The sequence below is a fragment of the Leuciscus leuciscus genome (genome assembly GCF_965113295.1).
Source record: "Leuciscus leuciscus genome assembly, chromosome: 15".
Taxonomy (NCBI): Eukaryota; Metazoa; Chordata; class Actinopteri; order Cypriniformes; family Leuciscidae; genus Leuciscus; species Leuciscus leuciscus.
In genome coordinates, this window is record NC_138739.1 from 23,834,958 (window position 1) to 23,852,024 (window position 17,067).

The 17,067-nt window shown below is 37.3% G+C and overlaps 1 protein-coding gene across 1 annotated transcript; it reads left to right on the forward strand.

The window, feature by feature from the left end:
• The first annotated feature begins 2,655 nt into the window (after window positions 1–2,655).
• On the forward strand, window positions 2,656–14,528 carry ccnt2b (cyclin T2b). The gene is made up of 9 exons (XM_082139939.1): window positions 2,656–2,849; window positions 3,482–3,563; window positions 3,778–3,906; window positions 7,260–7,320; window positions 7,404–7,466; window positions 8,454–8,499; window positions 11,665–11,828; window positions 12,057–12,127; window positions 12,255–14,528. The coding sequence occupies exons 1-9, from the start codon at window positions 2,689–2,691 to the stop codon at window positions 13,167–13,169; spliced, it is 1,692 nt and encodes a 563-aa protein (XP_081996065.1). The 5' UTR covers window positions 2,656–2,688; the 3' UTR covers window positions 13,170–14,528.
• The last annotated feature ends 2,539 nt before the right edge of the window (window positions 14,529–17,067 follow it).

The window sequence follows — 17,067 nt, forward strand, 5'->3', positions numbered from 1 at the left end:
TTTCTTCCGCCCCCTCCTCCTCAGACTCGACGCTCACACGGGTTTCCAGATTGAGGACACGCAACAAGAGCGAGCGCAATTAACAATGGAAGGCGAGGAGATATACACACTTGTAAGTTGATTTATCCGTGTTTTAAAGGGGTGGTAAAACACGATTTCACTTTTCTAACTTTAGTTAGTGTGTAATGTTGCTGTTTGAGCATAAACAACATCTGCAAAGTTATAACTTTCAAAGTTTAAAGCAAAGGGAGATATTTGCTTTTAAAGAAATCAATTTCTAAGAACTACAGAAAACGGCCAGTAGGGACTACACGACATTCCTGCGGGCTTGCTGACATCACTAAGCCCAATATTTACATAAACCCCTCCTCCGATGAAGGATTCGCACAACGGCTAGTCCTGAAAGATGGAGCAGTTCCAACTTTAAAAACAGAAACTGTTTACGGGCCACAACCTGTAAGTATGATTTATTTTTCGTCGTTGTGTTTTCCTGTAATAGTTCGTATTGTTAATTGTACGTTGTAGCAAGGAAGTAAACGAAGGACAACGCTGTTTGGCTCCACAAACCAGTTTGTTAAATGCTAACGTTAATTCATACTTATCCGACAAACATATATCACCAGCGCAGCGAACTTGGAATGTTCGTGGTTGTTGTCGTTTATGTGATCAGTGTAAATTATTCTTTGATTATAGCTTTTATGTATTGTTTATCTAACTTACATGCTTGTTTATCTACAGGCATGCTAAACATGGTTTTGTGTTTGATTTGGCTACTGTTGTAAAGCCAATGTTTAGTGTTCGTATTGGATTAATAGTTCAGGCGACAGATATTTAGCTACAATCGTTCTAAATATACAAAAGTAACAGTGTCATATAGCGATCTGCAGTCTTAAAAAACATACCTTTCTGAAACGTCCTTTAACAGCCGTTCTTGAACAGGTTCTGCTCGATCCTCTCCACTAACATTCTCTGGGTCTGATTCGGGCTCAAACTGGTATGGCAATATTGACGCCGTTGTTTACTGAAGCACAAACTACCGGTAAAGGTAAGGGGGCGTGACGTTTCCGAACAACATGCACTTGGCGGTTAGCGAATCACAACACACTGGGCCAGCTAACCAATCTGAGCCCATTGCGTATTTTGAAGGGGGGGGGGGCTTCATAGAACGCGGAAATCATCCGACCGTTTTTACAAGGAGGGACAGAGCAGTGTAGAATAATGGTTAAATATGTGAAAAATAATGCAAATTTTTAAAAACGAAGCATGAACACATGTTACAGTGCACCCCACAAACACAATCAAGCCTTCGAAAAAAGGCGTTTTACCACCCCTTTAATATGCTCCCGTTCATAAAGATTTAGATGGATGCCGAGGCTTTTTAGGTCGGGTAAAATCTGCGATCACTGCCCTAGTTTGTTTGCTGGCTTCCATAGCTGCAATACACTGTTTTCCGCCAACCTGTTGCCAGTTGGCGGTATAGCGAAATACTATTGGGTAAATTGGCAGTGGGCGGAGTCACACAGACCCAAACAAAAACAGACATTCCAACCAGGGGGGCAGGGTTTCATAAAATATTGAAACTTCCCCAATCCCCGGGCGCCGCCATTGATTAGCAGACCATCACCTGCTGTTAGCATCCCTTTGACTCCCATTCATTTTGGCGTCACTTTGACAGCGAATAACTTTACATCTGAGGCGTTTAAAGACTTCATTTGTCCATTATTTATTTATAAAGAAACACGAAAATGTATAAAAGGCTCCATTACCTTGTATCTTACGTTATGGCCCCGTAGAAGCAGTTTTTGTAAAAATAGGCTAACGATTGCGTCATAACCACGCGACTCTCTGTCGCACGGTAGAGAAATTACCGTATGGACAGGAGGAGAAGCTTGCGGGCAATCGGGGAGACGTGGAGGCAAAATGACAAAGTAATTAATCAGAATACTTAGCAAAAGTTGCTCCTGCTCCTAGCTCATGGACACCTCCTACTCACACTCTCCGTCTCTGCAAGTTTCGGAAGGGAATGATTCAGATTTCTCTTGGCACAGCTAGAAGACAGACGGGATGCTCACGTCACATCTACGTGAAGCTCAGCTTGAGTCTGCGCAGTACGCTTGACCATCAGGAAGTGAGTGCTTCTAATTGACTTCACTTTTCTCCGTTGAAACCTATGGGGTCGCTGTGTCCAGTTTATATACTGTCTATGATTCCAACACAGAACGCACATTTCAAAGACCAAAAAAAAAAAAAAACTGCCCGTAACATTGTTTTTCAGAGAAACAAGTATGTGAACAAGCATGTGTCCTAAATCTCTGCAAACATATTATGGTAGCCTATTTTTAGGCTTTACAGCAAAAAAGTTACATACTTCACAGCTCTTTAAAAAAAAAAAACATTACTGGTGTGTATCTTGAGATAAAAGTCTTGCGACTTTATTTTATTTTATTTTTTTATGATGATATGTCAGTACAAGTTGCTTTCGGTTAAAAAAACATGGATTTTAGTCTGGGACTAGGATTAAGTATTGTGTCTGTGAAACCGGGGGAAAGAGTTGTTGATCCCCATCTTGAACGCTACGCTTAATATGTCACGTACCGCCTCCATCCAGCTCATGTCGCTGCAGCGCTCGCCCTCGCGCCCAGTGACGTCACGGTGATGTAGAGCGCAGTGCGGGCGGAAGCGGGTGGGATGATGGCGGCGGTGCAGCGGGGCTCCAGCAAATGGCTCTTTACCCGAGAACAGTTCGAAAACACGCCGTCCCGCCGCTGCGGAGTCGAGCCCGACCGCGAGCTCTCATACCGACAGCAAGCCGCCAATCTAATTCAGGATATGGGACAGCGGTTAAACGTGTATCCTTCTCTAAAACAGCAGCGCTGTGACTGAGTTAGCCGTTAGCATATTAGCACGCTGCCGCTTTTGATCAAGTGAAAAATGTGCCGGCTGAAATACGATGTTTTACGCGTTAAAATCCACGCGAAACACCTTATTTCGTTACAGTTCGCCTTTTAAATGTATAATAAAGTGTATTTTGTGGTATCACATGAGTTGGTGTGTGAAACAGACGTGTGTTAATGACAGGAAGGTGAATCAGTGTCTTTATGCTTGACCTAAACCGTATTTCTGGATAAATATAAATTTTACCTAATTTAATCAGATTTTTACTTTCATAATGAGGTTGTTTGGTGTGTTTTATGGGTTTAAGAGTGATTGAGACTTAAATATGTAAAGGCTAAACAAGATGTGTTTTCATTGCGTGTTGTCTTACATAAGTAACGGTACGCTATTTAATGTATTTTCCCTTTTAATATAGTTTATTATTCGTTTTTTTCACATTTATTAGTGTAAATTGGCACTATGAGCTGTTTTAGTTGGTTTTGAGTGATCGTTATGAAAGTTATTTATTAGTATAAAATTGTTCTATGTTATATTGAATATAGTAGGTTATTTTGTAGTGTTTTTCTTCCTTGATGAAACTGTGCAGATCCCAGCTTACAATCAACACATCAATCGTCTATATGCACCGATTTTACATGCTTAATTCCTTTACAAAATTCCATAGAAATGTGAGTATACTTTTCTTTTTTTATTGATTATGATTTGATCACTCTAAATTTTCATATTTATTTCTGTGCTTGTTGACCTGCGTATGCACAATATTTTTAGGATTTCACAGGAATTTAATTGGCAGCACTGGTGCGATTCGTAACCTGATTTTTTTTTCTTCTGATTTTTGTAATATTTTGAAAGGTGCATTAATTGTTTGCTCTCTTCAATCAGATCATCTCTCCCACCGCTCTGTTTCTGGCTGCTAAAGTGGAGGAGCAACCCAGGAAACTTGAACATGTTATTAAAGTAGCACATGCTTGCCTGAACCCTCAAGACCCTCCGCTGGACACCAAGAGCAATGTGAGTTTGAGGCTTGTGGGTAATGTAGTTTCTCGCTCCACTTTATTCTAGGACTGGGCGATTAGGCCCAAAAATGTATTGTGATATTTTTTTCATTGCAGTCGATATAGATAATTATCACGATAACTGTCAAATATTTTTTCCAATTTGTAGAAACCAGACAGTTAATTGTAGTTTTAATCTACTCTTTATTGTCAGAACATGACATTTCACAAATCTGAGGTAGAATATTAACAACTTTTCATAATTTTTTCCTTAACAAAAGAAATTTGTGTTGCCTGACTTTGATGCGTATCTTCGGCACAGTTTGCAGTACAGGCCGTAATATTAATATTTTGTTTTGTCTCTTTGAAATTCACATTTGACAGTAGCTTGAGTTAGGATGCCGATGTAAATTTGTTCATTAACAAAAATGGTAACATCTGTAAAAATTTTAACCACCTCATTGGGTTTCAGTTAAAATGAACCATTGGTCATCCATAGTATCATACATTTAGATCATGATTATCATAGGTAGAACCATACGTATTAGTGTTGTCACGGTACCAAAATTTCAGTATTCGGTACCGATACCAGTGAAAATCCACGGTTCTCGGTACCAATTTCGGTACCAAAGCTTAATTTAGATTAAATTTACATAATTATATTAAAGTGTATATCACAAAGATGGAAACTGTAGTATTAAAAACACTTTACAATAAGATTCCATTTGTTAGATAACATTAGATAAAATGACCTAACAAAAAAAACAATAGTTATATACTGTCGCAATTATTCTCCTTTAGGGGTTAATTGAAAAAATACATTTTTAAAATCAAAAGTTAACATTATTTCTGTTAACATTATTTAATGCACAATGAATGAAGTGAACAAACATGACCAATCAAGTCTTTTGTATTAAATAACATTCACAAACATTAATTAATGTTGTAAAAATATATTGTTCTCTCAATGTGTTATGTTAGATAACGCATTAAGTGATGTTAATGAATGGTATCTTATTGTAGCATTACCAAACTATACAGGAGATAAAATATGTTTTATTTGACTTGACTATACTTTTATTTAATCCAAAACTGTATTCATATTTAACTTTAAAAGGGCTTTTTAAACCTGCTAAGAGTTATCCAGCCAAGAATAAGACTAGAACTGCTTTTCTGACGGACTGATATTAATGACGGCTTTTTATTTCTCATCTCCATAAATATATCTAGTAGTAAAGCTAATGCAAGGGCTAGAAATCAATTAATAGGCCTATGTCACACTTCCTCGTCGTCATGGAGAGCGCAGTTCGCACAAGCGTTTGTACTCCCGTGCATGGCGTCTGTCGTTGCTATACATCCATGAACGCACATGGAAAAGCGAGCGCGCCGCTTCTATTATGAGCGCGCTTGCCTCGCGCCATTTGAAATAACGTATCTGCACGCGCAAAAACATCAGCACCACATCAGCAGCAGCACCGCCGATCGCCATCAGCGCTTTTATGAAGAGGACGCAACTGCACGCGCTTCGGGCATGCACGCGCATCAAGTACCGGGTTTGAGAAAACCTGGTACCGTGACGTTTAAAAAAAATTAGTACCGACTTGGTACCGAAGTACCGGGTCTTTTGACAACACTAATACGTATAACTAGAGGTCGACCGATATGGGTTTTTCTCTGGCCGATGCCGATATTTAGAAATCAGGGCAGCCGATATATGATGCCGATTTTTTGGGGGTCGATATGTTTGGCTGAATTTCCTTTTTTTACCCCCTTCCTCTCATAAAATCTAACAGTTAATAAGAAGTGATACAGAAAATCACTCGTTCATGGAAATCTGTTCAATTTAGTGGAAATTCACTCCTGACAGCAAAATGGAAATATTTGCATGAGTTTCTAACATTTACAGATGAAGAATATACCTGTGAAATACGGCTCTAGTGTGAATATGTCCGTTTATGCTCAGGAAGACATGAAAGAGTACACTATTTTTTGCACGCTAATCTTGGATGTGTGTTGCTACACACACAAAACACGAGTACCAAAACTGAGAGACGCAGGTACTTTCCAGTCTGTGCGCTTCAATATTTAAATAGGCAAGGCTTAAAAACACAGATCAATCGGTCGACCTCTACATATAACGCCTCACTACCATTGTAAAATGTAGCTATATGGATTCTATGGTATTTGTTATGAAGAACAGTAGCCTTTACAAATTATTTACTATAAATACATATGTACAATGTGGGCCAGCCAGTTAGTGTTACTACAGTAAATCCATGGTAAATGATGGTGATTTGTAGATTGAAAAGCCTTCTAACTGGATTGCTTGGCACAATGTTTCTCATGTTTGTCAGCACGGTTTTATCTAGCTTTTAAACTAGTCTAAATCTCTGAGACATTCGTGTTCTTCGCTGAATTCAAGCACTTCTCACTGGATTTCACAGCCCAGTTTAGTGGTCACGTATTTGCTATATTAAGCTCGCGCTGCCGTTTAAACTTTGAGCCGAACGGATAAATGGCCTGTCACGCGGTTCAAATGAATAGCGCTGTTTCGCTCCACTTTTGCCGCATAAACATTATAGTGTTGTCACAATACTGGAATTTACAACTTCTATACGATATCTTGAAAAATATTGACATTTAATGCCATTTTTGAGACCACGAGGAAAACTGCCATGTTAACCACATACAGATAATTGATAATTTTGTTGTAATAGCTTACACAGCACAGGCAGGCTTTATCTGAATAGTTGAAGTGCATTTACATTAAGAACAAATAGAATACAATAGAATAAAGAGACAAATGAAATAAACATGGCTTTAAGTTTTTCAGGTGGGTCTAACAGTAGTATTCAGGTATGAAATACTACAGAAATTAAAGTAATCAAATGTAAAATAACATTAGATAGTCTTCATTGTAGAAATTAAATACAGATTAATGCTTACATTAAAGTTACAAAAGTGATTCAGTCAAGAGCAGCGAGTGATTTTCTCTTTGTCTTGTTTTTTGATTAACATGACAGACATCAGCAGGTTTATTAGGCTGCTGTCACTTTAAGAGCTTAAGCACAGATCCAATATACTGTTACACAAATGCGTTTTTTTATTTACGTTCCAGAACTGTCTGTATTTACCTGAATACTTGCCAAGACGGGCATTTTGTATGTATTTGACCGTTTAAGCGCAATAAGCCACGAAAAAGTAGTCAATTTGGTACTCGTGAGCTGTTTGACAGGCGGCTTTATGAGAGATCAGTGGTGATAATCGAAATTATCATTCGCATTTTATCACCCAGCCCTATAATACATTATAAAACATGATGTAAATTGCACATAAATGGTATTGATGTTTTGCCATGTTGAACTGCAGATGTACCTCCAGCAGGCCCAAGAGCTGGTGCTGTTGGAAACCATAGTGCTGCAGACACTCGGTAAGTGGCGATCTGTGAATGAAAGTGTCTTTGTGCCTAATGGTGAACACATGAGTCCTGTCTAACCGGTGGTTTTGTTTCAGGGTTTGAGATAACTATAGAGCATCCACACACAGATGTGGTGAGATGTTCCCAGCTAGTGCGAGGTAGATGCTTCCAGTCTTTCTTCATCTCTTTCTCTTTTCTTTTTACTGGCTCACTTATTGAAACTCACAACTTCGTTCTGCCTTTTTGGCTTTGCATTGTAGATGTACGATGATGCTGTTAGCTGGGCTTCCATTCATGTATTTTTTCAGACTTTTATTCATTATTATTATTATTATTTTACTCTTAGAAGTGCTGTATGGGAACCCCAAAATGTGCTTTTTATTTTTATTTTAGTTCATTGAATTTAAATGTTTTTTTTTTTTATTCTGTAAGATAATGCATAAACTACAGTGGAAGCATATTTACTCAATCTATTCCTAAAAAAGTAATTTGACTTCAACTTTAGACTAAGTAATTTTACATTTAAACCACAAAATGCCTTTTTATTTTGTGTAAATTTCCCTGTAAGTGACAATTTTGCATTTCAGTAAATGAGTAATACAATAAAATTTTTTATAATAATAGTTCTGCAAGGATGCATTCAATTTATCAAAAGTGACTGTACAGACATTAACAAATGTTACAAAAGATTTCTTTCAAATAAATGCTGTTCTTTTGAACATTGTCGTCAACATTAATAAGAACTGTTACCTGAGCATCAAATCCTCATATTATAATGATTTCTTTAAGGATCATGTGACACTGAAGACTTGAGATGCTGAAAATTCAGCTTTGCATCACAGGAATAAATTACATTTTAAAATAGATTAAAACAGAAAACAGATATTTAAAATGTTTTACTGTAATTTTGATCAAATAAATGCAGACTTGAGCAGAAGAGACTTTTGAATGGTAGTTTATATTTAATATAAAACATTTTTTTAATGCTAAACACTTCAGATACCTTTTTGTTGGACTAAACTGAATTAATATAATGGTTCATGCTGTAATCCTGAGTTTAGAAAGGCAAAACATGGTTGAAGAGTCACTGTGTACATTTGACTGGATTGTATCTGACGGGACGTCTTTTCTGTCTTTCCCCTCAGCGAGCAAGGACTTGGCCCAGACCTCCTATTTCATGGCTACCAACAGGTTGTTACCCTGACCCCTATTTGTTGCACTGCCATGGCACCCTATGACTTCCTATTAGGCAGGGTTCTCCTTCATGTGTCCAACGCTCTCTCGCGCCTGGGCGAAGCGATTGTCTGCCTTGCCCGGCGCAGTGCGGTGTAATGTACGGAGGGCTTGCTGTTGGCACAGAAGGTTGAATACACAGCCTGGAGTGTAGAGGTGCTAATAGAGATATCTTGATTGAGTGCATAGGTCAATAACTCAATTGGTAGCCTGAATATCAGCTCAGAGTTCAAAGGTGTAAACTTAGAGATTGTCACGGTAAGTACCAATGGCCGCATTTCTTTTTCATGTTTATTTTTCTCGAAGCTGTATTATTATTATTATTATTTAAAAAAATAATTGTATATATCTTAAATATAAAAAAATAAGCAGAGATTCTATTTTTATTCAGGATGATACATCATAATACCAACTTTACAGTATTTTTTTTACGTTTTTTAATGCAAATTTTGACATTGATGAATTTATATAAAAATTCTGCTTAAGTCATTTAGAATTGATCTACAAATACATATTTATTTATTATTTAATTTATTTATGGTTTGTGAACTATTTCGTTACAATATGTCTTGTTGGTTTTAAGCACCGTTAATGAATTCACTTTAAAACTTAATTTCTTCTGTATTGTAATTACTTCCAATGCTTTTTGTCCTTATAGCAACTTAATTTAGGGAAGATCCCATCCCTATTGCACTCTAGCTACCGGCACATTATTATTTTAAATTCGGAAGGCCGAAATTAGATTTTAATTTCTAATTGTCGGAAGGCCAAAGCGTAGAGAAAAAGATGCATTATTAAATGTATCTGAATTAGTGTAGCCTTGGCTCCCTTTTTGAGATCCAACATTTTTGGTGGTGTAAACAATTTATTCTGAAGCAATATTCTCATCAGTGTTCTTTCAGCATTTACATACTTAAATCTGCATATTTAGTATATTCACCTCAGGGTGTTATTTACCTTTATTAAGGCCTTTTTTTTTGCCTTATTAAATGTCATCTTTCATGCCAAATTCTTACATTTGATCAATAAATTCAATTATAATAAGATACTGTAGGGCTGTTACCAATCAAATTAAATAATTTACACTGTAAAATTACAACTGCAATAAATATTATGAGATTAACTGTCACCTCCCTTTTTGAGAATAGACGTGAAAATGCACTATCCAGACTTAAATGGTTGTAATTCAGGATTGCTTTGGAATATACACTTATGTTTGGTCTTGTTTTAAAGAAAAGCAGATTATTGCTGAAGTGAAATGAAAGTATGAAAAAGCTATGGCAGTGTAAATTTACTGTAAATCAAATGTACTGTACTAAATGCTTTTTATTTTATATAAAATCTACATTTTACAAAATCATTTTTACTCTAAAGTTACTATAAAATCAAAGCCATTTATCTAACCAAGTTGTGTTCCAAATTTGAAGTTGATATCACAAAATTGAAGTTCCTGAGATTTATAGGCGCTGTACCCAAAATAGCCTCTAGGGGGTCACCCACATTCCATTGATTTTTTTTTTTATATACCCCTGTAGTATTAATAAAGTTCTGTCAAAATATCACTTCTATCACAAAATAGGGACCTTGAGACTCAGACCTTTCCGACAATGTGTTTTATCAAGATCAGAAAAGGTTTTGATAATAAAGTAGTTAAAATAAATGTTGTAATGCGAAACCTGACATCTTCCACTAGGGGAGGAGCCCGTGAAAATAATTTAAAGTACTGTTTCCATGGTAACACATCCAATTTTAAAATGATTTTCACAGGATGAATATTGAGTGCGTAAGCTTTCGAATGATACATCATTTATGATGATTACTAAAATATGTGATACACAAAGGCAATAAAAAGAGCGCGCAAAATACAATTATTCTTTTAACCTGAACCACCAGTAGGTGGCGGCAAGTAACTTAATGAGTGAGTCATTGAGTCATTCTTTCAACGGATTCATTCAAAACGCTGAATCATTCAGTAAAACAAACAAAGCTGAGTTTCTTTGAGATTCGCAATAGTTCTGCTTTGGTCTTTGTTTGGAAAAAAATTATATTTTTATAGTGAATATTGTCAAAAATGTAAGTAACTATAAAATCATTCTAACATTTGCAATCGTGATAATATATCCGGCAAAACGTCCCTCTTGGTCGTGTAATTCTACTTAACTATATGTTATAAAAAAAATTAAAAAATCAACATTTAGATTTTTTACCTCAGTATGTTTCTTCTATGAGTTTCTTTATGTGTGCTCTTACACTCATTTGTTTCGATTTACTCCATGAAAGTCTCTCACAAAGAGCCTCAGCAAACCTCAACAGCGTGTCTTTGTTACCAGAAATACATTATTTTCAATTTGGGGATAATTGTATTTCAATGCCTCCCTATTTATTTTTTGTCAATGAAGTTTTAATCAATTTGTCCTGTCGGGCAAGTAAAAATCCACTTGTCCCGGATAAGCGTTAATGTTGAGCCCTGTGAGTCTTTAGCCATTTTAAAGCCAACACGTTACCCATTAATACTAACACATACTATTCTATTATATAGCGTCTTAAAAAAAAAATGTTTTTATTAACTTGCTTTGTGTACTGTGCTAGACTATCTGGGACTACTCACAGCTATTGTATATTGTTGCCCTATTGTTGGTTTAACTGCGTCTATTTTTCACATTTGTAAGTCACTTTGGATAAAAGCGTCTGCTAAATGATTAAATGTGACTAAAAGATCATATTAAGACAGTCAGGTGACTTTGAGCTGGTTTGGTCATTAAAGCAAGAAGTTGAGTTGCTTTGTCGTTGCTGGCATCATGTTCTACCAGTTGTGTTGTGCAGTCGATGCCACACTAAGTTAAATAAGTTATATTTTTTTTGTTGACTGAATCTGTTTCATGCATTACATACATTTTGTTTTACAGCCGACCAGACAAACAGCATTCTAGCAAACATGCATCCGACTGGACAATGATCAGCTTTGACATGAAATATTCCTGATTATTATGATGAACTAAGAAGAATGGAAATGAACCGAAGGAGTTTATTGAATTAGGTTCCTAGGGAAGCATTTCTCATGTCCTCTGTTTGTAATGGAGTGTTTTCTGTGTCTCTTCTCTTTTCTTCTCTCTCTTCTCTCAGTCTGCACCTGACCACCTTCTGCCTGCAGCATAAACCCACAGTGGTGGCGTGTGTCTGTATTCACCTGGCCTGCAAGTGGTCCAACTGGGAGATTCCCGTTTCTTCAGATGGGAAACACTGGTGGGAATATGTGGACCGGACCGTGACTCTGCAGTTGCTTGACGGTCAGTCAAACACAACTTGGCTTAGTAGATACTTAATTTTGTTCTTTCAAATATTGTGAATTATTAAAATACTGTTGAAGTTATATATATGAATACAAAGATGTATATTTACATATTTAAAAATAATTGCTGCGTTTAGCATAGGTTTTTATATATTAGGTTTGTCTCTTGATTTTGTAGATACATGGCACTAAATAAAATAATCTGAATCTGAATCTGATTTTGTAGACCTGACTCACGAGTTTCTACAGATCCTGGAAAAAACACCAAGCAGATTAAAAAGAATCCGAAACTGGCGGGTATGTACAAATCCTTAGTTAAGCCAGAAACCTACAGCTACAAACCAAAAATATAACAAATCAGTATAGATGCAGATGGTAAAGTATTTGACAGATTAAGCTTTATCTATTTTTGTTCTCGTTTTAGGCCACACAAGCTGCCAAGAAACCAAAACTCGACAGCCAATCAATAGACAGTTCCTTCCTGAGCCAGGAAACCTCATTGATGGGAAGCATGTGTGACATCAGAGGGGGCATGTATTCAGAACCATCCACCTCTTTCCCATTGGATGGGGCATCAATGTCACTCAACGGCCTGTCGGACTTGCAGAGTTCCGCTTTCAGCTTTCCTGCACAGATTTCCCAGAGCGCCGATGCTTTTCTTGCGCTCCAGGGGGCGCCGACAAGCAAACACGGACATGGCTCGGCAACTCTCGCCCCTCAGAAACTCACTCTAGAGAAATACCGTGAAAAGCATGCAGCCGAATTAGAGCATCGACGCAGACACGAAGAGGAGGAAAGCGACCAGCATCGAAAGCACGGACATTTGTCGTCCGAACCGTCTACGTCAATCAGGGTGAAGTATTCCCAACAGCAGGTACAAGAGCGAGCGCCGAAGAGCGGGTCGCTCAAACGACGCCACCCTTCCTCGTCGGAGAACGGCTCCTCTAGTCAAGAAGAGCTGAAAATGAAGATCAAGGTTTCGTCAGAGAGTAGCGGCAGTGGTAAGAGCCGACACAGTCCGCGCTCCAGCCGCGAGAAACACCGCGAACATTCGTCGCACAAAGCACCGAGACACGACTCCTCACACTCACACGGTAGCCACCACCACCATCACCACCATTCATCCAAATCTCACCGATCTTCCAAGAGCCACTCCTCCTCTGCCTCCGTCTCTGCCAGTCAACCAGTAGGCCACGCCCATTTGGCAAAGATTGACAGGAGGCTGGGGGAGGGGCAGAGTTCTGAGCCTAATGCTGCTTTAATAAATAACGGTCCACACATGGATTATGAAGACACTTTTAATATGCTTGATTCCCTATTAAATGCGCACAACTTCTAAACTAGCGGAAAAAATCTAACATTTTACACAAAACCTCAAAAAAACGTGCGATTTTTCATTCTTGAGCTAATTTTATGCAAGAATCACTCGTCCGTTACATGTCATAGTCTCTCTTCAATTAAATCATGTTTTATCACTGAATTTAAAGGAAAAAAACTACAAGTGAAGGTTGTAATGGCGTTTTAGTGTAAACGTGTAAACAACAATTGTGAATTTACGATTTTAAAACTTTCTTAGAGTCGTAGAGCTTGCTAAAGAGAGATTGCAAAATGCCTCTGGTAATTTTAAGTTGTTTTAGTTGGAAAAACGCGATGTGATGTGAAAATGTCTGTGTTCTTACTTCATGCTTGATTCACGATGGTCGTTTTGTTTTTCATTAATCAAAGGGATGAAAATAGAAATGTGTGGCTGTTTACAAAAGGAAGGTGCAGATATCTGTTCACTGTTATTTGTATCGCTATATCCATGTATATATATATTTCACGAATGCTCAGGTTTGGAGGTTATTAAAGGTGAAAAACGTCAGTCGAAACATAACTTCGAAAATTATAGCTGAAATTTCACAAAAATGCCTGTACACAGATTCCATTATAATGCTTTCCATATATTGTAAATTTAATGTACTGTAAGTTATCTATTTTATGTTATTCTCTGTTAGAAAGCTGAACCGATGACATCATGCCCAGGGCTGTTGTCTAATAATTTTGAGGACGTTTTGCTTGAAATTACTTTTTTCTTTTTTACCCTTTTACAGTAGTGGAAAGCAAAATGCCCTTTTCGGCAAGGAGAAAGTGGATGTTTTTGTTTTTTTGTGTGCCAGATTTGAACTGTCAAGATCGCATCCCAGAATTCTCAGCTGATCGGTTCATTGCGGTGTACGTCGAGCCTTAAAACTGTACGATAGAGATTTTAGCTGCCTGTGTGTATCAGTCCCACTTTCTATGATCTCAGTATTTAAGATTTGATTTCTGTTCCCGTCTTCTCCCCTCATTGGCTGCTGCTTCTGATTGGTTAACAAGTGGGCTGCCATTGAAATCAACCAACTGTCAACTTCACGTTCTCTGTCTGATGCCCTTAAAACAGCTTTGGGACCGTTTTGAAGGATTTTGATGAGGATAACGAGGAGGCTTTTGCTCTAGATGTGGCCTAGACTCCTGTTGTGCTGTTATAACCTCCTTTCACCAGATACCAAAGGTTTGTGCCTCAGTGTTTGCCCACCGTTGGAACTGTATGAGACTTTTAGGTTTCCATCTTTTTATTTTATTTTATTTGGAATGCCACAGTTCTTATTATAGTATTAGATATGAGTCTGTATGGATGATGTTTTGGATCGTCTAATAAACATCCAAGAAAATTGCATATCAAAATGTGTTGTCGTTTTTTTATTTTTTTTTATTGAATGGGTATTTAAGTGTAATTTAATTCTAAAAAATAAATTAAAAATATATATTTTCTTTAACTGGTGTTTGAGTAGGCCAGTGTTGTTGATAATAGGCAAGGCAAGTTTATTTATATATATATATTTATATATATATAATATATATATTGGCTGTAGTTAGTTTATCATATCTGTCGGTTAATGCTTGACCAAAGCTTAATTGCTGATCCCTTTTATAATTACTATTATTATACATTTTGTATGAAACTGCAGTGTGATTACATAATTGCAAAAAAAATATTAAATACAGAAAAATTTAAATAACCTGTCCATTAAAAAAAAAAAAAAAAAAACCTGCAGGTTTGTGTTGGTGCACGAACATATGCCTACACAGCTCGCTTCGAACAATGTTTTGAAGATCAGCATATCTGCTGTAAGATTGCAGTCCCAGTAAAACAGCTCTGTTAAATCATGATGTCATATCCTGCCAGCTTTCCTGGTCCCAAGGCACAGACGAGGCTCAAAACTGACATGTTTAAACTGCAGTATAAGCATACAGGCTTTTGCTGATATTTGCTGACAAGTGATCAGTGGGTCAATTGCTTTTTATTTTGCGCACTTCACATTTTGCCAAATGTAAAACATGCATGCTACACAAATAGTGATTTGAAATATCCAATGTGTTCCATTCAGCCTCAGCTGCCAGTAGAACCAGTGCAGTTCCTCTCCTGACCACCAGATGGAGATCTTGAGTCACGTGTCTCCTGCATCCAGTGGTTTAGATATGTAGTCCGCAGGTACGCTGATCTAACTACCACAGACATCAAAAACGACCTGGTTCCCCATGAGACGCAGACTGGTTTATGAAGAATGTCACTTTTTTTTAATGTTGAGTCCTTTGAATGTGGCAAGCAGATATTTTGTAATAAACCAGGTGTTTTGACGCACACTATCTCCTGTTAGCATGCACACTATCTGCTTCTAACCTCAAAATGCAATTTCATCATCTTACACACTTATAACTCACTCCTCCTGTAGGGCAAGTGTTGACTGTCTGCTTATAAGGCAACCGTTTAGCAAATTGGGGTTTTAGAGAGGTCAGTTATAATTGGAGAATGCTGACCGCTAGCTACTAGAATTTTAGCTTCTATAAATTGATTGGATTATAAAACGTTATCATAACATATTATTAGCTAATATAATCTGCCCCACCAACACATCGCCTTGATTAGCAGAAAAGTCGTTTCTGAGGCGGATTAAGTTTTGTTACGAAAACATTCAGACTCTTTAGTTTTCCTGATGCTAACATTGACTGGATTGTGAAAAGTTAGCATAAAATATTATTATCTAATATAATCTGACCCACCAACACAGCCAAATGATTATATTATCAGAAAAGTTGTTTCAGAGGCGGTGAACGTTGTTAGGCAAACATTTTGACTTAGTTTTCCTTAGTATAACTAAAAACTTGTCTGATACTTTAAAAGGTCGAGCTCTTTAAAGTCGGTGGATTCTGATTGGCTCTCAATGTTCTGATCGTTAGTCAGCTGGAAAAAAAATTTGCTCTGAAAGTGATTCCATCAATATCGTTTCTCCCTGTCGTTAACGTCATAGTTGTGGTATTCCATATGGTGTGAGCAGCTCTTTAGTCTATGCGAGGCTAATGCTAATGTACTTCTAAATGTTGACAGAATTAACTTAGCAGATATGCACATTCAAAAGTTTTATTTTCCATAAAAACTGACCGAAATGATCAACGAATCGTCTTGTGTTAAAAAAATGTGTCCAATCAAATTCTCTCTAGAACGACCGTCTCCTACTAAGACCACCTGCTACCGATTAGCAAGTAACGTTAGGCTAGTTTAGTTGTGTCTCATATACTAAAAGCTTTCGTTTGGTGTTTATTACGGTGGCTGAGAGAACTCAACCCGCTGCAACTGAAGAAAAAACACCTGCAAATTAAAATCTTCATCAGTTTTACAACACATGTGTTGTAAAACTGATGAAGACTTTAATTTGCAGGTGTTTTTTCTTCAGTGTTTCCCCAGATAGCACACGTACATCACAGAGACTTCTATTTGATGTGCGTGTTAACGTCTGGAAGACGTATTTTTTAAGAGTGTTTGCTCATCTGCAATACGTCTATAGGACGTTTCCTGTCAGATGTCAAATAGACGTTTAGAAGATGTCTTTAATATGTAATGATTTAGAATGTATGTTAAACTGACATCTTAAAGATGTCTATCAGATGTTAGTAAACAGAAGATGCTTTCCAGATTAAGTGATCTTTAACAGACATCTTGCAGACGTACGTGTGCTAAACGCGCCGCGAATAGCACAGACCACAATGGAAATGTTTCCAGGGGACCCCATGTGACGAACCCGGCTGGGACTTGCTTATAGCTCAAAGTCTACTTCTTTTTTTTGTGTGTGTGTGTGCAAAACATACAGAGATGACATGTTTATGACATATAACTTTGTATATAATATACAAAATGTATTAACAATATGTTCAACGTC